This window comes from Oppia nitens, unplaced genomic scaffold, assembly GCF_028296485.1.
Source record: "Oppia nitens isolate AA-2021 unplaced genomic scaffold, nextdenovo-longstitch-racon4-pilon3 scaffold24_pilon_pilon_pilon, whole genome shotgun sequence".
Lineage (NCBI taxonomy): Eukaryota > Metazoa > Arthropoda > Arachnida > Sarcoptiformes > Oppiidae > Oppia > Oppia nitens.
The window spans coordinates 805,136-829,986 of record NW_026533204.1 but is presented as its reverse complement, the minus strand read 5'-3'; the positions used below and the strand labels follow the sequence as shown (position 1 = coordinate 829,986).

Sequence of the window (24,851 nt, the reverse complement as noted above, 5' to 3'; positions counted from 1 at the left end):
AAAAATAAATAATTTATTTATGAAATTCAATAAAGTCTTGTCATTATATAAAATTATAAAAATATTACAGTATAATATATAAATAATGATTAATAATTACGGTAAAAATACAGATAATTCTATAAAAATACTAAACTGAAAATCAAATATTAGAATCAAATAGACATCTAATTAATTAAATATTTATTTTTTTTAAATAAAATCTGAAAAATATCTAATAAAGTTTTGTTGTCTTTAATACTTTCAAATTAAATATATATATATATATTTTTTTAATTTTAAAAACAAACAAACAATATAAAAAAGTAATTTAAAATAAAAAAAAGTAATTCTAGATTTTCAAGAAAATTCGTGATAATTCAAGACACATACAAGTATTACATACAGGAGCTGTAGATACACACAAACACAACACCGAACCTAACAAATCAAAACATCTGAGTCATGAACAACGGAGATCCAGCCATTTCGCATCAGAATTCTGAGTATCAATTGATACTATTAAATCAAATGTTAACACAAACGCACAATTGTTTCCAATCTCTAGCAATGGTAGATATAGACAATGAGGAAAATCAGGAACGACCTTATGTCGATATGTTGCTCCTTATGCAGAATCAGGTACTACAAGTAGCCGGAGTGCCCATTGCGGTGATAGTAAGACATAGGAATAATAAACGGCATATAAAATTAGAGAATCGCTTAACAGTTTCGTGTCAATGGGTAAACCATCAACAGACCAGAGAATGTATGATTACAAGCAATCTCACGAGTAATCCAAGCAGATTGGTTCGTGCGTATGGATTAAGTTTAGATGGCGGTCCACAAGCAAAACTCATTGTCAACGAGGAAGGGCCGAACAATCAGCGCCAAGAACTGCTATATGTCTTAGACGAACCAAAGGCCAGAGCAATCTCACACCAAATATGCGAAAGACAAGCATTACACCAGTGTATGGAAGCCAACAATTGGATCATTGAAATCGGACATCTACTATACCAATGTTATCGCAACTATTATGTACCCGAATTGGATAACTTTAGGGTAAGATATTATGCAGAAATACGTCTGATCGGCGAAATGTTGGCTTTATTTGTGAGATTGGAGAAAATCTTGACACACGCAATGGTCTATAGACCGGTACAATTTAATGTGGAAAATGCACCTAATATTCCCGAACCGACACTCTATCCGGTTCCGGCGTTACAACATCACTATCCAAATTTGACCGACGATATGATGGTCGAAGTTAATGATATCAATGAGATTCAAGATTTGCAAGTTTGGCAAAACAGTATTGAAAACCATCCGAACCAACTCTACCAAATTGATTGGCACAATATATTTGTCGACTTCGCTAAACCCGATTATTCAATCATTTTGGGTCAACCAGGCATTCAAAACATACAGTTTCCCGATCGTCCACCAATAGCTATAGAACAGCTCGTCGAATTACAATTTATTCAACTTTGGTCCAACAGTTTTGTGTATGAAGGCTGTCTGCAACCAAATTTACTGGTAATGCCTGTAAATCCAGGGGCACCTTTAGACAAATGGGTTATCTATCGAACCAATCATAGCCGAAATTATCAACTGCCCTTTCATTCGTGCGGTATTCACGGCAATCATCCACATATTGGACTAAACGGCTGGCAGTCAATGGTGTTGGCTTTCAATGAAGTGGACAACGGCACCGAACGGGTATTTTTTGTTACCCGTGAAATGGCCGCCGATTTGCGTAATATGTTCGAAGTGTGGGACATCATGTATGTCTATCGCGACTGGTTAGACGATCTGAGTAGTTACGTATCAGTGCTCCTCGAGTTGCAACGCTTTGCCAACGGAATGGCTGAAAACGATGTCCGACGCTTACAATTGATGGATCAGTTGATAGAAAGAGCCAATTGGTTGGACATTACACGACAACAGTTGTACGACAATTATTTGGCACTCGAAAAGTTAGAGCAACTGTATCGGCACAGCGTAATGATCTCAAACCCGGACTACATCAACGATCCATTGATAGTAACCAATTTCTGGCCGGCATTGATTATTAACTTGAATTTTGATGAGCCGTCTGATGAAGAACAATTCGATGCTCCGCCCGGTGAACCTGCCGATGTACCACCCGGTGAACCGGCCGATGTGCCACACGATGTACCGGCCGATGTACCACTCGATGTACAGATCGATGAACTGCTCAATGTACCGATCGATTTACCGTTCGATTTACCGATCGATGTCTCGACCTATTTACCGTCCGATGAACCATTTGATATACCTCTCAATGAACTGCTTGATGTACCGATCGATATACTAGACGATGTACCGATCGATGAACCGATCGATGAACCGATCGATGAACCGCTCGATGTACCGATTGATGTGGCGGAGGTAGAAATTGGTGGTCATAGAGAACGTGAAGATGACAGCAACGATGGAAATGGAGTGAAACGTAAAAAGAAATAGCAGAACATTATTATTAGAAAACAAATACAATCAGTAAAAAAACTAAACTATTAACTAAACTATATTGTATGTCATTAATGAACTATCGGCCAGAGTATTGTCACAACAAATATTATAATCAAATAGACGTCTAATTAAGAAAATAGATTTATAAAAAAACTAAATTTAACAAGTACATTAATATAAAAAACTATTTAATTGTAAAATTCAATAAAGTTTTATTGTCATTAATAACTTTAAATCAAATATATAAATTTATAAAAATTAACAATCAAATAGTATAAAGTATACTAAATAAATAATAATTGATAATTGTGGTAAAATGGGTATAAATACAGATAATTGTATAAAATATATAGAAATACTAAACTGAGAATCAAACACTGTATTAGAATCAAATAGACATCTAATTAATTAAATGTTTATTTATTTTTTTATAAAATTTAAAAAATATCTAATAAAGTTTTGTTGTCTTTAATACTTTCAAATTAAATATATATATATTTTTTAATTTTAAAAACAAACAATATAAAAAAAATAATCTAAAATAAAATAAAAGTAATTATAGATTTTCAAGACAATAGTGACAATTCAAGACACTTACAAGAATTACATACAGGAGCTGTAGACACACACACACACACACACACACACAGACAGACACCGAACCAATAAAAACATCTGAGTCATGAACAACGGAGATCCAGCCATTTTGCATCAGATTTCTGAGCATCAGTTGATACTATTGGATCAAATGTTAACACAAACGCACAATTGTTTCCAATCTCTAGCAATGGTAGATATAGACAATGAGGAAAATCAGGGACGAGCTTATGTCGATATGTTGCTCCATATGGAGAATCAGGTACTACAAGTAGCCGGAGTGCCCATTGTTGTCACAGTACGACATAGGAATAATAAACGGCATATAAAATTAGAGAATCACTTAACAGTTTCGTGTCAATGGGTAAACCATCAACAGACCAGAGTATGTATGATTATAAGCAAACTCATCAATAGTCAAAGCAGATCAGTTCATGCGTATGGATTAAGTTTAGATGGCGGTCCACAAGCAAAACTCATTGTCAACGAGGAAGGGCCGAACAATCAGCGCCAAGAACTGCTATATGTCTTAGACGAACCAAAAGCCAGAGCAATCTCACACCAAATATGCGAAAGACAAGCATTACACCAGTGTATGGAAGCCAACAATTGGATCATTGAAATCGGACATCTACTATACCAATGTTATCGCAACTATTATGTACCCGAATTGGATAACTTTAGGGTAAGATATTATGCAGAAATACGTCTGATCGGCGAAATGTTGGCTTTATTTGTGAGATTGGAGAAAATCTTGACACACGCAATGGTCTATAGACCGGTACAATTTAATGTGCAAAATGCACCAAATATGCCCGAACCGACAGTATATCCGGTTCCGGCGTTACAACATCACTATCCAAATTTGACCGACGATATGATGGTCGAAGTTAATGATATCAATGAGATTCAAGATTTGCAAGTTTGGCAAAACAGTATTGAAAACCATCCGAACCAACTCTACCAAATTGATTGGCACAATAGATTTATCGACTTCGCTAAACCCGATTATTCAATCATTTTGGGTCAACCAGGCATTCAAAACATACAGTTTCCCAATCGTCCACCAATTGCCATAGAACAGCTCGTCGAATTACAATTTATTCAACTTTGGTCCAACAGTTTTGTGTATGAAGGCCTTATGGAACCAAATTTACTGGTAATGCCTGTAAATCCAGGCGCACCTTTAGACAAATGGGTTATCTATCGAACCAATCATAGCCGAAATTATCAACTGCCYTTTTATTCGTGCGGTATTCACGGCAATCATCCACATATTGGACTAAACGGCTGGCAATCAATGGTATTGCGTTACAATGAAGTGGACAACGGCACCGAACGGGTATTTTTTGTTACCCGTGAAATGGCCGCCGAATTGCGTAATATGTTCGAAGTGTGGGACATCATGTATGTCTATCGCGACTGGTTTGACGATCTGAGTGGTTACGTGTCAGTGCTCCTCGAGTTGCAACGCTTTGCCAATGGAATGGCAGAAAACGATGTCCGACGCTTGCAATTGATGGATCAGTTGCTAGAAAGAGCCAATTGGTTGGACATTACACGACAACAGTTGTACGACAATTATTTGGCACTCGAAAAGTTAGAGCAACTGTATCGGCACAGCGTAATGATCTCAAACCAGGACTATATCAACGATCCATTGATAGTAACCAATTTCTGGCCGGCATTGAATGTTAACCAGAATTTTGATGAACCGTCTGATGATGAACAATTCGATGCTCCGCCCCATGTACCGGCCTATGTACCGGCCTATGTACCACCGGGTGTACCGGCCGATGTACCACCCGATGTACCACCCGGTGTACCGGCCGATGTACCACCCGGTGTACCGGCCGATGTACCACTCGATGTACAGATCGATGAACTTCTCAATGTACCGATCGATATCCCGTTCGATATCCCGATGGATGTCCCGTTCGATTTACCGTTCGATGAACCATTTGATATACCGCTCAATGAACTGCTTGATGTACCGATCGATATACTGGCCGATCAACCGCTCGATGTACCAATCGATGAGGCGGAGGTATTAATTGATGATTATGGAGAACGTGAAGAGTGAAGATGACAACAACGATGAAAATGGACGGAAACGTWAATAGAAATAGCAGAACAACATTATTAGAAAAAACAAATACAATCAGTAAAAACTATATTTATTTTTGAGATTTTTTATGTAAATGTGAATTTAATATATATATATATATATATACTGTATATCCGATTTGTAACAGGTGTACAACAATTATATGTATACAACAATCAATTAACGAAATATTAGATCAACTGTATCGGCACAGCCTAATGATTCTGCACGGGAACAGGTTTGCTATACTGTATATGTAATGTATTAGTTGTTTTAAGTTTTTAAACACTGTTAAAATTGACAATTTAACAAGTTTCTAATAAAATAAGATACTAGTCCTCGCCTCCCGTTCCTTCTCTTCCCTACAAACCCTAACCTAACCCTCTACACTCATCCCAACCTAACCTAAAATAAAGTAATAAAATAGTACTTCACTTGTTATAAACTTAATATATAAGTTACTTAAACTTAAATGTGAACATCAGTTTTTTTTAACAAACATTACAGAAAGTAAAAACTACTAAAATAAATTTATATATAAATTTATATATATATATATATATATATATATAGATAAAATTTAATTAATTTAATTTTTGAAGTAAAAATTTTATGATGATTTTTTTTATTATTATTATAGGATACTAATTTAACCAAGGGTAAGTTTAAAAAATAAAAAATAATACTATTGAAATTACAAGTTAATTGATAGAAATTTAATAAATAATTTAATAAAAAAAAGGTTAATGACCTATATACTATATATATACTGTACTATACTGTACTTATTTTATATACAGTAAACTATTGAAATAGTACAGTACATATTTATAATACAGTATACCTATTAAAAACACTACACAATGTATGAGTAGTCAACACAACATGTGATTATTAATAATGTAATAATAAAAACATAAACAAAACAATCATTTGGTTTATGTGACAACAAAACAATTTTTCGGTAATTGAAGTGATCGGTGGACACCTGACCGGAACTCATGGCTACCACTACGAATGGCAACGGCGAATTAGATGACAACAAAGCGATCAAAAATAATACAAAAACAACAACACCGACGGCCAAACAACCGTTGCCGAAAGTGAGACCCGAAAAGGAGTATCAGCGGAGATGTCTGACTATTGTTGAATCAATGTTGGCCATCGATGATAATGATAATTACCAACAATCGGCAATCGTTGACGAGTTACGTTTGCTGGACGCCTGTCGATACATTACGCGCGGTCACTACGACGACATTTGTACCGAAAGGTCACTATGCGATCAGTGCGGTTACCCGATGTGCTCGAACCGATTGTCCAAAGTTCGGGCGGCTAGTGGTCGCCGAAAACAGCGATTTGGAGTCAAACAGGTGTACAAAATTGACACAAACAAGAATAAGATTTACCGAAGAGACGAATTAGAAAAGTTTTGCGGTCCGTCGTGTCTCGCGGCCAGCAATTACTTGCGCCAACAGGTCAGCGAAGAAGCCGTCTATTTGCGGACAACGGACACAGTGGCCTCACTTCGAAGCATTCATTTGTACGACAATAGACCTGTTAGTGTGGTTTGCGGTGATGACGATGATGATGGCAACAGTAATGACAAACATAATGCAAACGAAATTAATTGTCATCAATCAAATCAAGAACCGATATCTGAAGAAACGGACCGCAAAATTAGCGCCAATAGAAGTAAAGTAAAATCATTAGATCCGTTGTCATACCCCTATGTCAGAGAGGAATGTTTGCAACAGTTAAGGGATCAGATGATTGGTTTGACAATCAGCGAGCGTTTGATTGAACGCTATGATGATTACCACAATGACAATGACAGTAATGGCAGTGATGGTGATAATGATATCGACAATCATTGTCAACATATTGCCATCAGTTGTGATACAAACAATGATGATAATGACGGGTGAAAATCACTGATATTATTGAACATTGATTGATACAAAAATACATTGATTGTGTTTTATCTATGGATTGAAAACTCTATTTTTTATACACCAGGGGTATAATCTATGGTAATTGTTTTAATGTTTTAATTAAAACAATTTTATTAATTTTTTCTTATAGGATAATTTATTTTTTTTATAAAGTGATTAAATGTTTTTTATGATTAAATTAATTTACTAAATTTAATTTACTATGTTAATAATATTAATAATACTTTTTTTAGTTTGTCATTAATTATTGTATTGAATATTTTACAATGACATGAGTGCTATATTTTGTTTCAAACATCATTATTGTCGGTAATTTGCTTTACCGTAAGTGATTAATTAGTTATTTATAAAAAATAAAATATGCTTTAACTAAAATGAGATTGTTTTTGAATAATAAAATATTATTTTTATTAATTATTTTTATTTTTTGAAATTTAAAAATGTTTTTAAAATGTTTAAAACAATGAAAAGTTAGTCCAGTTTTTATTTGATTTGTTTAATCGAGATTTCTCTGCAATCGTCGAGATTTAATGATTACTCGTCTCATATGTATTGCAATACAATTGATAATAATTAAGACTAAAACCGATACATATATTAACAGATGAGAGATATCAAACAATGGTTGCCAACTGTTAAGTGTTAGTTCACAGGATTGTTGGTTAATATTATTAGATCGATAATCAATGACACAATCGGGAAGTGCTGATACTGAATGGCAAGTTGTCGAGTAATTGTCATATTGTTGTATTGATCTCCAACCACAACAATCATAAGTTTGTTGAAATTGATTGAGTTTTATAATTGCTTTTTCAAAGTCAATAATATTCGTTTGGTTGGGATTCTTGAGACAATTTTCAAGAATAACTTTCCATTTATTAAATAAGACATCAAACGATTTTTTGCCGATTGATATCTTGAAATCACTTTTCGGTACAAAAAACCAATACATTGAAAATATGGTAAAGAATGCAATTGTGGCAAAACTATTGTATAAATATTTCTTCAGATAAAAAGCAGACTTTTTCAATGAGGCAACGATTCCGTAGTAAAGAGCGATAATAAAGAGCAGTAATGGTATCATCAATAAGAAGTTATAGACAACCAGTTGAGTCTGTTTCTGCTCGAGAGCGACAAACATAACTATAATTGTACTCTCAATCGACCACAAGATTATTGTCATGAGAAACAAGTTTGTGGACATCAGTATTGTGACAATCCATTTGTTTGGTTTATAACTTAGAAATACTGACATTTCAATTACTTTTATTAAATTAATAAAATAGTTGAAAATCAGTTGTGATGTCAAGCATTTCATTAACCAATAAATAATATTTCAATTGAATTGCACGCAAATACTATAATATCTAATAATATCCAATAATTAAATTAATAGTGAGATATTTTATTAAATAAAATTTATTTACCATAATATGATACTACAGTATAATTTTTATGTTATACTACAGTAAAGTAAAATCATTAGATCCGTTATCCTATCCCTATGTCAGAGAGAAATGTTTGCAACAGTTAAGGGATCAGATGATTGGTTTGACAATCAGCGAGCGTTTGATTGAACGCTACGATGATTACCACAATGACAGTGATGGTGATAATGATAATGACGGGTGAAAATCACTGATATTATTGAGCATTGATTGATACAAAAAAAAACTTGTGTTTTATCTATGGATTGAACTCTATTTTTTTATACACCAGGGGTATAATCTATGGTAATTGTTTTAATGTTTTAATTAAAACAATTTTATTAATTTTTTATTATAGGATAATTTATTTTTTTTATAAAGTGATTAAATGTTTTTTATGATTAAATTAATTTAATGAATTTAATTTACTATGTTATTAATGATAATAATATTTTTTTTTTAGTAACAAACTTGTAACAATAACTATGTTATATATTTTTCATTTAATTTAGTATTAATGTTTTACCAGAAAAAAAACAAAATTAAGACCATAATTGCCATAAAATAATAAATGACATATTTTTATAATAAGTAAAATTAATCAAAAAAAAAAAAAAATAAATAAAATAAAATAAAAATGAATTTAAACATAATTTAAAGTAATCTAAATATAATATAAAATAACTTAATATAACATAACTTAATCTAACTTTACTAATAAAACATTGAAACACATAGAAACGAATTTCTAACTAAAAGGGCATAACTCATTATTTACAACTACTGTATTATTGATTTTTCATTATTAATAGCAATAATCTATCACACAGTTTACGCCCTTTTTACACTAAACCAAACATTATTTGTTTACTTTATGCTGTTTTTTTGTAACACAAATTGAATACTAATTTCATATAATATTTGTTTTTTTAGTTTGTTTTTATTGTGTATTTCATAACATATTTTTGTTTATTTATATTTTCAATGCAAACCTATTTGATTGATAGTTCACTACTAAATGGTTTTTTTGAACCACACTATCGATAATCACTGATCGGATATCTGGTGTCAGTCAGTCAGTCAGTCGGCTAAGCCATGGATCAGGTCGTTGTTGTCGAAGACACCGTTATTGTCGTCCAAGAAGTGGAAGCTATCGATGAAATCAAAACATCATCGCCGCCGCCGCAGCCGATGACCACAACAACAGCAATGATTGTCGATTCAGTTGTCAATTGCACGGTTGATGGTGACCACCAATTGGTGACACCGATTGTTTTTACTGTGGCCACTAGTGACCAAACACATGATGATGATGATGATGTCGATAAAGTTGCTGATTGTCTAAATAGTGGTCAAATAGTCGTTGTTGGTGGTGATGGTGGTGACGAATCCATTGTTGACCAAAATATTAGTAACGGCGGCCGACAGCCACGGAGCAGATCCATGCGATTCAGTCATATTCGAGAAGTACAACAACTCAAGCAAGACATACAGCGGCTGAAGAGCGAACTGACTCAATACAGACGACACAAGACGACTGTTACGCTCAAAAATAAGAAGTTGGTTCAACTGAGGAAAGAAAACGACAAACTGATCCAACAGTTACTGGTGGCCAACAAAGTTAACGATATTTTGGTTCGTATAAAAGAGCATTTGGAACAAAAGTTGGCCACTGTTTCGGCCAAAGCCAACGGCGATAATGATAAGATTGCCGACGACGAAGCCGATTGCCTGTTGACACAACTGAACAACGATTACACAGAAGCGCTTAATGAACGGAAATCCAACGGTACTGCTGATGCCGAACCAGTGACCAAAAGTTTTGATACAAAGTTTAGGTCACGTATTACCGGTAATTATATGGCCAGTCGTGTCCTAAATAGTACCACAACTTTAGGTAAGAGTATCTGCGATTGTCAGTGAAATTAAGTGTTGAATTGTTTTTCTTTATCGTTTATTTCTGTTGTCAACGGTAGTCAAGAAGGGCAGAGGTAGACCACGAAAATGCGATTCACTAACTAAGACATCCACTATTCCGAAGGCCGTGTGCAGTGATGTGGACGCACTTAAAAAGCCGAGACAATCGTTTAAATGTCCGTACGATGGCTGTACTTACCGGTGCACGCGTAGCAAAATGCTTAGCGAACACATCAACAGTGCCCACACTGGGGAACGGGTATTAACTACATATTTATCAATTAGTTGTCTTTAATTACCGTTAATTGTTTTTTTTTGTGTTATAAAGCCATATGTCTGTCCAATTTCCGACTGTAACAAAGGGTTTGCCCGTTCCAATACACTTGATGTTCACATCAAATCGTGTCATAGCGAACAACGGCGCTACCGGTGCACGTGGGAGGGCTGCGATGTGGCCCTCAAAACTAAATTAGGTCTCAATATTCATCTTCAAGTTAGTAGTTTTATAGCTAACATTTTTTAATACAATTAATACTTACAATTAGTTTTTTTTGTATTTTTCCAATCATCTCCTGGTAGAGACATTCTGGTGAGAAGCAGTTCCAATGCCAGTGGCCCGGCTGTACCTATCGGGGAATGACCAAACAACGGCTGGAGATACACGTTATGAATCATACGGGCGAAAGACCTTATAAGTAGGATTTGTTTGTTTTTTAAAAAATTAATAACTACCGTAATAAACTCATTGTACAGTTTAATTAATTGAAACTTTTAATAACTCATAAACTCCAGGTGCATGTGGCCGGGCTGTGACGCAACGTTCACATCATCCGATTGTCTTCGATCTCATCAAAAGTCACACAGCAATAACCGTCCCTATAAAGTATATGTTTAAACAATCAAATATTATCCGAACACTTAATTTACCGCATTTTTCGCCCATATGCTTGACCTTTACAGTGCGATTGGCCTGGTTGCGATTCGGCATTTAAGGCTAACCGTGCACTGACCATACATAAGGTGATCCATACGAACGAACAAGTATTTCGCTGTATTTGGGAGGGCTGTGAATTCCGATGCAATCGCTATCACATACTGGCCACACATCGACTCAGTCATACGGGTGGCAAAAAATTCGGGTGCAGTTGGCCCGGTTGCGAGTCCAAGTTTGACCGCCGCAATAAACTAGAGATGCATTTGATGATACACAGGGGCGACAAACCGCACCGTTGCGAGTGGCCCGGCTGTGACAAACGGTTTGTCGAAAAGGGCAATATGCGCAAACATTATAATAGTATTCACGTGAAAAAGTGACCCTAAACGGGACGGACGGGAGTGGAGCGATTGATCCGATGATTACTGCCACAATTTTTTCAAAAAATTGAATATATGTTTGTTTCATATATCTGTCTCATATTATTTATTTTTAATCAATCGATTCACATTATTATTATTCAATATTTAATAATACCGGTAATTCATTGGATTTTCGTTTAATTTATTATTGTATATAATTGTGTTCACATTTAATTGTCATTTAATTATTTATTGTGTATGTGTTTGTGTGTCATTGAAAATTTAAATATTATATAAATATTTTTTGTTGTTTTATATAAATAGAAATCAAATTTCATAATATGCTATTTATAATTAACATAATATTAAATTTAAAATATTATTGAAGCAAATTTGACATCAGTTTAAAAAAATTTTATTTATACTACACATTAAATCAAAACTAAATAATATAGCAATTTATTTCATAATAATAATATTCACTTTATAATTATATTTTAAATAAATAAATAAATACTAAAATAATACTCAAAAAATACAAGACTAACAAAAATAAAGTATTGTAATATTAATTTTTTTGTATTATTAAAAAACTGCATATAAAAAATAATTAATTAATTTAGTTATTGAAAAAGATAATTATTATTTTTAATACATTATTTAATAAACAAACAAACAAAATTAATAAGATAAAACAATTATTTTATTTATTATTAATTATGTTATACAATAAATTTATAACTACCTAGAGTATTATTATTAATTTACCGATTCATTATAATAGATATATTTAATATTTAATTAATTAAAAACAGTTGTAACATAATTTTAATTAAAATTAAACAAACAAACAAATACAAAGACAATCAATAAAATAATTATTTAATAGTTTATATAATTATATCCGTCTGTCAGAAATACCGAATCGTTTTTGAAAACCGAAACCAAAATTCAGGAACCGAACCGATAATAAAAGTTTTTTTGTTAAAAATTTCTTATTTTACAAAACCAATCACTAGATAACACAATAGGTGCATGGTCAAATTGGTGTAATACTGTAATATTAAACCAAATGATAGCAACTAATAAAGTTCATGTTTTTTTTGTTTTAAAAAAATTCAAATTTATTTAATCTAAATATATGACTAATAAAAAAAATTATTACTAATGTTGACTACTAATGGTTTATAAGTATTATGATTATAACTTCTACCCCTCACACACACACACACACACACACTTACACACACACTTACACACACACACACACACACACACACACACACACACACACACACACATACATACATACATACATACTTACACACATATACACACAGTTACACACACACACATACATACTTACACACACACACACACACACACATACATACTTACACACACATACACACAGTTACACACACACACATACATACACACACACACACACACACACACACACACACACACACACACATACATACTTACACACACATACACACAGTTACACACACACACATACATACTTACACACAGTTACACACACACACATACATACTTACACACACATACACACAGTTACACACACACATACATACTTACACACACATACACACAGTTACACACACACACACACACACACACACACACACATACTTACACACACATACACACAGTTACACACACACACATACATACTTACACACAGTTACACACACACACATACATACTTACACACACATACACACAGTTACACACACACATACATACTTACACACACATACACACAGTTACACACACACACACACACACACACACACATACATACTTACACACACATACATTCACTCACACACACAAGTTAACTGGTATTACTGTCCTAATCTATTGCTAAATAATTTTTTTTAAACGAAAAAAAGTATTTAACAGACGAACAGTACTGACCCTCTCGAAAGTCAAACACTTAATGACATGGATTTTGTCAAATATATGGTTAATATTTTACTTTTTATTATTATATTATTGATATCTAATTTAATATCATATTTGATTGAAATGGATCGGTTAGGTTGATCCAGTACTGACTGGCCATAATTCAATCTATTTGTTTAGTCCATCGTTTTCGCTGGACTTCGAGATCCAGTTTATCCGATTTGTGTCGTCGTCCGCCGACAATACCAAAGCCGATGATTGTTTGGATGTAATACCGCTGATGTACGGCGCGCGCAACGACATCATAATTGGACAGTTCAATGACGACCGGGACACTGATTTTGGATTGTGTTTTATTAAGCACATGGATGTCAGGGACTTGGAAATGAATATATCGTACGGTTTGAACGACACCCGTACAATGTATTTGAGTCCCTATATGGGAAAGTATGGTTGCATACGATCGCTAGATAGCTGTGGCAAACAGTTCAGATTTTTCAGTCCTAACAATAGTCAGGGACAGACTTTGGTACGCGAAACGGCCAAAAGGCATAGTTTGACTATCGATGAGGCTATTGTCCGCTGTTCGTCCATTCATCTGGACTTTCGACTGGAATTCAAGCCTATTATCAAATCGCCTAAACCGGTGGGTTCTATGAGACCACTGCGACAAAACCGGGGTATGTCATCGCCGATGGCCGACGATATAGCGCTCAACCATAGATGGTTGTTCAATACGCCACCCAATGTCGGTCCGTACGGTGCTGTTGGTTTCGGTACTGTTACCGATCAGATATACGGACGATATTACAAGAGGTTTGTTGAAGATCCGAGAATTGAGATCAAACCGTTTACCATTCAGATGGCAATCAAACCTTAGAATTAATGTTTTTTGTTTGTTTAAAATAAAATGTTAGTTTTGTTTAATATAATTAATTTAAACTGTACTTAATATAAATTTAATATTAAATTTGTTGTAAAACTATGCTAATTAATAATTTTCATTAATTAATATTTCTAAACGACATTTTCATATCCTAGTTTGTCTATTATAGATCAATTTTTTCAAAAATAAATTGTATTACAAATTGTATTAAATGTTAAAATAAAATAATTTAAAATTAATTTATCAGTTTAAACTTTATTAACTATCTAAATATAAATTTTTAGTTAAACTATGAGATGAAGATATTATTTTTAATTAAAAATTTTCAATACTGATTGGGCAATTATTTTTTGTTGTTGAAAAAAATTTCCATTAAATTTCTAACGTTTATTTGCCATATTTGAATTGATTTTTATCAATAATTTTCCATTATTCACAATAAAATTGATAATTCATATATAAGAAATTTCCATTAAATTTTTAAGATAAAAAAACGATTACTCAAAAGTTTTGGACAACTTTTGGACAGTTTGTTTGTTTTGAGTCTGGTTTTTGAGTCAAAATTAACTAACTGTACCCCCAAATAGAAAATGACTAATAAATTATTATTATTATTATTATTATACAGTAATAATAATAATAATAATAATAATAACTCATGATATACTTTAGGTTAAATTACTAAATTTTTCTTGTTGTTGGGGGTACTGTATCCAAAATAGGACTAATGGCTAATAGTTTAAACAGTGACTACCGTTTCCTATTTAAACATACAGTATAGCATAATTTCAGTTTATATACTGCATATATATATATATATACTGATCAGATACTTACTTATCCCGACCACTACCGGATCTGTCCATAACATTTATTTTAGCACACATTTGTTGCTTTAAAAAAAATAATAGTTTTATTACTATTGTTTCCTTAAATAAATTATTAGTAGCTATGTCTCTTGAAAAATGCATTGTAATTATAATTATTGATTATAATTTATATATTAAAATTGATTTAAACTAAACATATAATTTTAATAAATTTTAATCATGAAATGTTTGTCATTTATACTACTACTACTACATCATATATAGGTTGATCCGTTGGCCACCGGTAATAATACCGTTCATTTGTATCATCCGACGTATGAATTGGACTTTGAAATCAAGATCACTGCCATCGGGCCCAACAACTATAGAAATGATGTGCCTCTGACCGATGGATGTGGTTATGGCATATTTGTTGGCCATTTCGATGATAAAGATGTCGACTTTGAAATCGGTTTTATTAATCATTTGCATCATCGGGACATACAGATTGGCTTATCGTACGGTTTGGACGAAGAGCGCGTCTATTACATGCCGTCTAAGCGAAAGTATGGACGACTGCAGGCTTTGCAAACGTTTGGCAGACAATTGCGATTTTTAAGTCCAAACTCTCCGGCCGGACAGGAAATGGTACGCAAAACGGCCGAAAAACACGGTACAAGTCTGGCCGAGGCTGCTGTACTCTGTTCGGCCGTACATTTTAATGTCAAAGTTGAATACAAAGTACAAGTAAAGCCTGTGTTGAACAATGGCTATGACGACGAAATGGGAGCACTGGGATGCCTACCGACAGACGCCAATTCGGCTTTTAGCGACCAAGAGTTGTCCAATGCTGACGGTCTGAATATTGGCCAACGCGGTGTTGTCGGCTTTGGCGGCCTAACTAATCAGGTGCTCCCGATATATAACAAACGGTTTGTTGAGGAGCATCGCATTGAAATCAAACCGTTTTGTATCGAAATGAGACTTAATCCGTGATTTTGTTTTTTGTTACAAAATTATAATTAATAGTATTACTGAATGAATGATAAAATTTGATATTTGATTTTTTTTGACTAACAATTTCTGATAGCTATTATTATATAACTGAATATTGTTTTTTTGTTTGTTTGTATAATTACATAAATTATCTAAATTATGATTCTTTATTTCAAATGACAATATCTAAGTGACAAAAATATTAATTTATTTTTTTAAAATTAATATTTGATAAAAATTAATATCTAATATATTTATTAACGTAAATATAAAATATTGTATTAATTAAATAAAAATGTAATGCATATATTTTTGTTTGCATATATACTAAATAAATTATAGGTCAACTTAATAACTAGTCTACCATTACTTTTAACTTTATTTTATTTATTTATATTGACATTTTTATAAAGTCATTGACAATAATTATTAAGCAATTTTTTTATTGTTTAACTTATATCAAATATAAATATACTAAATTATAAAATTTAAAGAAATTTAAAAAAAACATTTAATTCAAAATAATTAAAACTTTTTTTGATAACTTTTATAAAAATCAAAATTTATTAATAGATGAGTAAGAAAAATTGACTAATAATAATAAAATTATGATTAATCTATTAATAATCTAAATTTGAAATTTATTAATTTAAACCTAAGTAAAATATTATCATGGTCATTTAAAAAAAAAAATGTTATTTAGTCAAACAATAATTATTATGCATAATATATAAACTTTTAACTCTGCTATGAATCAATTTTTATTTGCTCCAAAAAAAATAAATAAATTATGCTAGTATATTTATTAGATAAATTTTTTTAATAAAATTTATTTATTATTAAATTTTTATCTAGGTAATAAAATTTCCATAATAATTTTCCACCATATTTCTGTGATTATTAAATACTCGTATTTAATATACAGTATACACTATACTATACAGTATATATAAATTATAACTTGGTAACTATACTTACACACCTAAACATAAATAACGTAATGTTATTAAATTTATTCCCCACTTAACACTATTAATTAGTTTTATTAAAACATAATAGTTATAATTTGAACTAATATTAATAAACCAATTATAATTGTATGCAATACATTATTTATGGACAAAATCAATTGATGACGTATATCAATATGATTGCCAATTTATTTCAACTTGGGATATCAGTCAATACAGTCTATGCTCGCTATTTAAATTACATACATTCAATCAAAAAAATCAAGTATACATGTGTCGTATAAATGTATAGTATTGCAAAAACATATTTTTTAAAAATCTATACATACAGATAATTTTTTAAAAAAATTAGTAATTAATTAATTAATTAAAATTAATAATAATAAATTGTTTACTAAAAAATAATAATAAAATTGTTTACTAAAAAATAAAATTGTTTACTAAAAATAAGCATGTTAAAATTATTATTATTAATAATAAAAATATAGTGTAAATAAAATAAATGACTACTGACTGTATCATACATTTAAAAAGCCAATTGAGTTCAAACACATATACTGTATAATACATTAATAATATATAATAACAATAATAATAATAATAAATATGTCTCTAAAGCAGTAGTAATGCTGTAATAGTAGTACTAAATAATAATTGAGTTAATAATTATTACAGTTTTTTACATAACATATATATATATATATATCGAAAGTTAAGCTCAGGTACTACTCTACTGTTGTAATATTCATACATACCTGTGCTCACAACACACACAMACACACAGTCAGTATAAAGTGTTTGTCCAACAAATTAATAGGTAATTATGACTATTTTTTTTAAATTAATTAAATTATAATCAATTTTACTGAAAACAAACAAAATATGTCACATCCCTTCCCCCCACACCCACACCCACACCACTGATAAACAGTGGTCACCTATGCGGGTGAATACGGTATCGTCTAAAATGATAAATACATTAACTTGAAATATATTATAATTAAATGATGTCTTTTTATTGTTGGTGTGAATCAATTGACTAATTTTTATTATTATATCATTTTTATCTTCCTATACCTTCCTCCTCCTCTTCCTCCTCCAGTGTGTCCTCTATTTTATTATCATTGAAGAAGTTTTCCGGTGAAGTGGTTTTCTTTTTAGTTCCGGTCGATAATAATCATATCATAAACACCGACCAAACACAACAACAACAGCGACAATGGGTGACCAGTTTGATCCGTGCGAATGTATCAACATTTTGACACACGAACAGCGTATGCAAAGACTCATTAGTATGGTTAGTATCACTAGTAATTGATCCATCAATTGGTAAATACAAACAATTCAACTGGCGATCAGTTTTGCTGGATCAATTGATTTCATACTATGATATATATATATATACTGATAAATGTATGATTCATACCATCACTTGGTGATGGATAGGTTAGATAAAAACATATGTGTTAGGTGTGTGTGTGTGTGTTAGGCTATTTGATTAGGTATGGCCTAAACACACATTTGATATGAGTTGTTACCATGATGATGGTTAAATTGATCCCAGGTTTTTTTTTGTATTTTATATTGGTGTTGTTGGACCAATGAGTTTGATTTGATGATAATCTAATAATCTATTTGTTTGTTTGTTTTTAATTATTTATTATTATTAATTACAGTTAAGGGACAGCCAGAGTGCCTGTACAGACACCGAGTGTTTTACTGATGGTATGTCTATTTAAATGTCGTTATCTATCAATCTATTTATCTGTCTTTCCATTATCTAACTAATCTATCAATTTATTTATCCATCCATTTATCTATCTATCTGTCTATTTTTTTTAATAAATTTAATTATAACTTTAAATATATTAATAGGTTGCTATACATTGCTAAATAGTAAAACTCCATATTTTATTTCAATATATTGTTTATAATAATAATTTCTATATATATTATTACATAATATTTTTCAATTTATGCAATGCTATTGGAGTTGTTATAAAACTATAGAAACAGATGTTTTCACTTTTATTATTCAATACAATATACCTGTACTGTATATTATGTTATATATATTTATACTATTAATAAAATATTATTTATTAATTAGTGATTATATTTGATGGGAAAATTTATTTATGAAAAAATATTTATACTATTTTTCATATTTAAAAAAAATTATATTTAATACTGTATTACCGGTAATATATTTAAAAAAAATAATAATTTAGTTTGTTTTACCAAAAAATTATATATATATTTTTAGTGTTATCATAATTATATTACAACTTACAGTACATGTATATAAATATAACAGTAATAATCATACGTAGACAACATTGAATTTATTTTATATCAATTATATTTCAATTACCGTATATTTTTTTATAATTATCTAAAAAATGACAAAACATTTTAGTTTATGCATGTTTTCAATATGTAATAATTTTGCAATTCATTTGACAATTACTTTAGTAGACTTATAATTAAATTATTGTATATGTATTGTTAGGTAAAATACAAATTTTCTAAAATATCATTATTATTTTTTTATTTATATTTAATATGTTTTAAACTACCGTAATAATATAAACACCTGTATTTTATTTACAATTTAAAAATAGGTACAGGTAAAGAGCATCACTTAATAATAATATACTATTTAAAATAAAATTTCATAAACAATTTAAACTGTATATTTTTTTAATTTTATTTGACAATAGTTACTAGCACTTAAAATGTTCACAAAAAAATATCTTGATAAAATTATAGTTATGATAATATACAGTATATATATTGCATAACTTATATAATTATATATTTTTGTATATATTATATACCTTACCCCATATAGCAACAAATCTATTATCTGGTCCGAGTACTAATGGTGTTACGGCACCGGGAGCCGATGATACTGCTCAACTATCGCTGATGACATTTATGATTGGCTGGATTGTCATTGCAATGATACTGTATTTGCTGCGTCCCGGCTCATGGCGACGCAGAACGGACACCAAAAAGGGCCACCAAAACGGCCCGGGAGGTAGCGGTGGTAACCCACGCGACGGTGGTGACGATCCCGATCATCGGTTTGTAATGTAGAGGTCAGGGCGATGTTGTCCGTCCTCTTTAAGATCCCTTAAAAAGTGTTTTACAATTTTGTTTTGAGTACAGACAACAACAACAACAACAAAAAACAACTTTTTTGATAACAAAATTATATTTGAAAGTAAATTAATTAAAATAATTGCAATACAAAGGCACAAAATATTTCAATACCGGAACCAAATTTATTTTTTATTATAGGTTTTTTAAAAATTTAATCTTAAATTTAAGTATTTTTTATTAGTATTAATTGAATGATTTTTTAAATATAAAAATGAATATTATTATTATTTTAATTATTTGTTGAATTATAGTTAAATTATTTAACATAATTATTACTATTATTAATTAATTCCCGCATTATATTATTTTATTATATTTAAAAAAAATTAGTTTAACTATTTCCAGTTATGTTATCCCAATTATAAATTTATTGTAAGTTAATTGACAAAAAAAATATTAAATTTGTTAAATTATTATTTAAATGATTTTTTATATGGTAAACAAATTATCTTATTAATGTATTAATAATTATAATTAATATTATTATTATTAATGAAATGTATTTATAACTAATTGTAATTATATATATATATATATATAATGTGTATACTGTTTATAATTGAAAATGTATTATATTATAAAAATATGTGGAAAACAAAAATATTTTTATGATATTTCCTGTGATTTAATAAATTTAAAATTTTAATAAATTAATAAATTAATTTAAATTTGTTTTATTTATAATTAGTTTTTTTGTGGTAAATATTGTTTATATATTAGTGACTATAATAGTAGTTTAATAGTAGTATAGATTTTTTTTAATTTCCTAATAAATAATAATTTAATTTATCTTAATATAATCATAATTATATAATAGATTTATAAAGTTTTTTTTTAAAAAAATGTTATTTATTGAATGCATAACTATTTACTTGAATTAATTTATATACTGTTGTTATAGCAATTATATACAGTATTATTGTTATGTTATGTCAGTGTTTGACAGTCAAAGTGTGTGTTATTGTTGTCAACAAACAAATGATTGCATAAATGTATTGCTTATGAAATAAAAGTTGTGTTTGTTTTGTGCGAAAGCCGTTGTTTTTTGAGCGGACAATCCAGTCTTGTGGCCAAATCCAGTGTTAGTTCACCCCCTGATCTCGACCTTAATGACCGACACCAGTGGCCAGACATCATCATCATCGCCGTCATCGTCATTGTCGTCTGAAAGTCACATCAAACAATTGGTCGATGAGTTGTACGACTTTCGGGACAAATACTTTGTCCGCAATGCCGTTGCGGCTGATGTGACGACCGCTGCTGGCGATAGGACTGCCGCCACCGTTAAGAGCCGACATTCGGCTGTCAACAATAAGTTGGCGGTACTAATGAACTAAATCACCTCAAATCTGGTCAAGTTTTGTTAATTTTTTGTTTGTTTGTTAATTAGGAAGTACTCCAAGAGTTTGACAAACTGTGTGCCGAGTGGCCAACACTGGACCGAACGGCCGTCTATTGTCTGCAACGCGGACGCGCTCTAAACATCACCGACCAGTATTCCGATGAAGCCCACCAACAGTTGCTCCGAGCCGTTAAATTGTTGCCGAAATCGCCCGAAGCGTGGAACCAGTTGGGCGAGTCGTATCGTAAGTTTGGTGATACGGCCGCCGCATTGAACTGTTTCGAGTCGGCCGTCAAATACGGACCAAATAAAGTGTCTTTAAGAAATACGTCAATGATTTTGCGCCAATTGAACGGTACGGTAGCCGAACGAGATAGCAATCTGACCAAAAGTGTGGACAAAGCCAAACAGGCGCTCGACTGCGATCTCCAGGACGGTATCTCGTGGTATGTGTTGGGCAACGCCTATCTGACACTGTTTTTTCGTGCGCCGACCACACGAAACTCGGGTCTACTCAAACTATGCAAAGCGGCTTACATTAAGGCCAATGAAGACGAAGTAGCCAAATGTCAGTCCGACTATCTCTACAATTATGCCACTGTTTTGCACTACGAACAGGAATTTGCCGAAGCGCTCGACTGTCTTCAGAGGGCAACTATTGTGGACCCAGAGTGGGAACAACCAGCCATTAAACTGCTAGAATTGAGCAATTATTTTCACGACATATGCGATATGATTGCCAAAAAAGCTTCACTAAAGGCCCGTCGGCTACAAACGCTGATCGACCAGTTAGTCAATAAGGACACAAAACACAAACTATACGCCAACCGAAAATTGGTCACAATTGGACAGCTGACACAACCGAGTATTGCTGGTGCCGCTGCTACGGGTTCTGCTGGCGATTTGCTCATATGCAAAGTAATGGCCGGCATCAGCAACAGTTCGGCAGTGGCCTCAACCTACTGTGCTATCGACAGTGAGCGCCAGTGTTGCGCTATATTTATGTACAACATTGCCGTACCGTTGGGACCGAAAACCGGTGATACACTTGTGATAGCGAAACCATTTTGTCGCGACTATGACTTCGAGTTTGGCGGCAAGTCATACAAATTTCGAGCCATACGTGTGGACAATCCTACCCACGTTTTGGTCAATCATAAGCCAATTAGCAACGATAGCATAGTTTTGCCGCACATTGAAAATCTATTGATTAATGATTAAATAATAATCACAATACTAGAGATGATCTCTGATTTTAATTGTTTTTTATATTTATAATAATTTGGATTATAGTATAATATTTATACTTTTAATTTGTTATGAGATTACTATAAAAAAAAGTCAATGCAATTATTATTAATAATATACACATCTCCACACAATTATATTATTTTTTAATATTGGAGAGGATTTGGGGGGAGAGGCGGGAACGGGAGGTTATGCATTACCACATGTGCCATTTAATTGTATTACGTTTTGAAGAATTATCAATATTTTTATTTGTTGAAGAAAACTAACTGTTCCTTAAATTTAATAATAGTTAATTAATTTTAAAAATACATTATTTAATACATAAAGTAAAAAAAAGTAAACGCATAATTTGATAATTTATTAAACAAAAATTTTGTACAATTATTTTTTTTTTGTATAATTTTGATTAAAAATTAATTTAGTTGAAAACTGATTTTTTGAAACAATGTTTTTTAAGTTTTATAATTTAAAATAAATTTGTTTTTATTAAAAAAGGATTTATTTGTCGCACATTGAGCTCCAAAAGGTATAATAGCACCGACATCTCTTAAAGACCATGACATTAATAGATACATCGGACAACTGTCCCATATGCTGGTGTACGATCACTGATCCTGCACTGACATCCACTTGTCGGCACGAGTTTTGTGCTAACTGTCTACGAGAATGGTCGGCCCAACACTACCGGTGTCCGACGTGTCGTCGCATCTATGGCTACATTATGATCGGCGCTCACGATCCGGATCAGTTAGAATATGTTGCCATTGGCTACGAGGGCGAGATCGATGTGCCCGAAACGGAACGGGATCTACTGGAAGAGGCCGAGGACCAGCTGCGAGCCGTTAGCCATACATTGGGTCAACTGAGACGGTGTCCGAAGACGTCGGCGACCAGACGCGAAAAGAATGAAATCAAAAAGACAATCAAATTGTTGGAGAAGTTGGAGCGCCAGTATCGGGCATTGGTCAACAAACGACAGCGCGAAAAGGCCAGAGCTGTTAGACAGGCTAACCGTAACATTGGTAGTACTAGTAATAGTGCATATGTTGGTGGTTCTGGTAGTGGTGCCGGCGTTAGCGGTGGCTCCTTACTGACCACTGGGAATCGTAGTAGAAGTACTAGAAGACATCGATGATATTATTAGTAGTTGTTTGGTTACTGGGGAGTGGAGATAGGGATTGGGAGGAACAGTGGGATATAACTAATGTATGATTGTGTAAAGTGTGTGAGAATATACGGTATATACTATTTTTTAGTGGGTGTCATATTTGATCACAATAAATGAAAAATACTACTATTTATTATGATTATTTAATCAATTTTTTATTTATACCTAAATTAGATCAAATTAAAACTTAATGATTTTTTTAATGATTTTATTACTATATCTACACTGTATTTATACATTATTTATGTGATTACATAATAGAGAAAAAAATTGTTGCATAATATAAGTTTATAATACAGTAGTAGTAATTGAAATACAACTTAAATGTTTATTAAGTAATGCTGTAATGCATGTGTTTATTATTAGTATTATTATTATTATAAGTGTGTTTAGTATTTAAATTTTTCTTTAAATATCTTTTATTAATACTGCAACCAAATGTAAATAAGTTTTTCTTTTTAGATGAAAACTATTGATTGACTTATTATAGTTTTACTACTGTATATAATGTAAAATTTAATATATAAATAATTGTCAAAAATATTGATATTCAA

The 24,851-nt window shown here is 31.6% G+C and overlaps 6 protein-coding genes across 6 annotated transcripts; all 6 read left to right on the top strand.

The window, feature by feature from the left end:
• The first annotated feature begins 6,081 nt into the window (after nt 1–6,081).
• Nucleotides 6,082–7,196, top strand: LOC128953913 (uncharacterized). Its single transcript, XM_054299449.1, has one exon. The coding sequence runs from the start codon at nt 6,181–6,183 to the stop codon at nt 7,105–7,107; it is 927 nt and encodes a 308-aa protein (XP_054155424.1). The 5' UTR covers nt 6,082–6,180; the 3' UTR covers nt 7,108–7,196.
• A 2,318-nt stretch (nt 7,197–9,514) lies between these two features.
• Nucleotides 9,515–11,816, top strand: LOC128953902 (zinc finger protein 143-like). The gene is made up of 6 exons (XM_054299437.1): nt 9,515–10,458; nt 10,538–10,737; nt 10,807–10,971; nt 11,058–11,173; nt 11,271–11,361; nt 11,439–11,816. Exons 1-6 carry the CDS (start codon nt 9,657–9,659, stop codon nt 11,790–11,792), a joined length of 1,728 nt encoding a protein of 575 aa, XP_054155412.1. The 5' UTR covers nt 9,515–9,656; the 3' UTR covers nt 11,793–11,816.
• A 1,798-nt stretch (nt 11,817–13,614) lies between these two features.
• LOC128953911 (uncharacterized) lies at nt 13,615–14,689 on the top strand. Its single transcript, XM_054299445.1, has 2 exons — nt 13,615–13,766; nt 13,843–14,689. Exons 1-2 carry the CDS (start codon nt 13,746–13,748, stop codon nt 14,584–14,586), a joined length of 765 nt encoding a protein of 254 aa, XP_054155420.1. The 5' UTR covers nt 13,615–13,745; the 3' UTR covers nt 14,587–14,689.
• Nucleotides 14,690–15,312: 623 nt separating this feature from the next.
• On the top strand, nt 15,313–16,441 carry LOC128953908 (uncharacterized). The gene is made up of 2 exons (XM_054299443.1): nt 15,313–15,564; nt 15,687–16,441. Exons 1-2 carry the CDS (start codon nt 15,544–15,546, stop codon nt 16,395–16,397), a joined length of 732 nt encoding a protein of 243 aa, XP_054155418.1. The 5' UTR covers nt 15,313–15,543; the 3' UTR covers nt 16,398–16,441.
• Nucleotides 16,442–18,057: 1,616 nt separating this feature from the next.
• LOC128953889 (small integral membrane protein 14-like) lies at nt 18,058–20,774 on the top strand. Its single transcript, XM_054299423.1, has 4 exons — nt 18,058–18,185; nt 18,471–18,665; nt 19,045–19,093; nt 20,223–20,774. Exons 2-4 carry the CDS (start codon nt 18,588–18,590, stop codon nt 20,468–20,470), a joined length of 375 nt encoding a protein of 124 aa, XP_054155398.1. The 5' UTR covers nt 18,058–18,185; nt 18,471–18,587; the 3' UTR covers nt 20,471–20,774.
• A 680-nt stretch (nt 20,775–21,454) lies between these two features.
• On the top strand, nt 21,455–23,183 carry LOC128953888 (tetratricopeptide repeat protein 5-like). Its single transcript, XM_054299422.1, has 2 exons — nt 21,455–21,858; nt 21,927–23,183. The coding sequence occupies exons 1-2, from the start codon at nt 21,646–21,648 to the stop codon at nt 23,097–23,099; spliced, it is 1,386 nt and encodes a 461-aa protein (XP_054155397.1). The 5' UTR covers nt 21,455–21,645; the 3' UTR covers nt 23,100–23,183.
• The last annotated feature ends 1,668 nt before the right edge of the window (nt 23,184–24,851 follow it).

Coding starts and splice junctions, on each gene's coding strand:
- LOC128953902 (XM_054299437.1), top strand. CDS start 9,657: ATGGATCAGGTCGTTGTTGTCGAAGACACCGTTATTGTCGTCCAAGAA. Junction 10,972..11,057: donor GTCTCAATATTCATCTTCAA/GTTAGTAGTTTT, acceptor ATCTCCTGGTAG/AGACATTCTGGTGAGAAGCA. Junction 11,174..11,270: donor ACGGGCGAAAGACCTTATAA/GTAGGATTTGTT, acceptor CATAAACTCCAG/GTGCATGTGGCCGGGCTGTG.
- LOC128953911 (XM_054299445.1), top strand. CDS start 13,746: ATGGATTTTGTCAAATATATG. Junction 13,767..13,842: donor TGGATTTTGTCAAATATATG/GTTAATATTTTA, acceptor TGGATCGGTTAG/GTTGATCCAGTACTGACTGG.
- LOC128953888 (XM_054299422.1), top strand. CDS start 21,646: ATGACCGACACCAGTGGCCAGACATCATCATCATCGCCGTCATCGTCA. Junction 21,859..21,926: donor CTGTCAACAATAAGTTGGCG/GTACTAATGAAC, acceptor TTTGTTAATTAG/GAAGTACTCCAAGAGTTTGA.
- LOC128953913 (XM_054299449.1), top strand. CDS start 6,181: ATGGCTACCACTACGAATGGCAACGGCGAATTAGATGACAACAAAGCG.
- LOC128953908 (XM_054299443.1), top strand. CDS start 15,544: ATGTCTCTTGAAAAATGCATT. Junction 15,565..15,686: donor TGTCTCTTGAAAAATGCATT/GTAATTATAATT, acceptor CATCATATATAG/GTTGATCCGTTGGCCACCGG.
- LOC128953889 (XM_054299423.1), top strand. CDS start 18,588: ATGGGTGACCAGTTTGATCCGTGCGAATGTATCAACATTTTGACACAC. Junction 18,666..19,044: donor TGCAAAGACTCATTAGTATG/GTTAGTATCACT, acceptor TATTAATTACAG/TTAAGGGACAGCCAGAGTGC. Junction 19,094..20,222: donor CACCGAGTGTTTTACTGATG/GTATGTCTATTT, acceptor TACCCCATATAG/CAACAAATCTATTATCTGGT.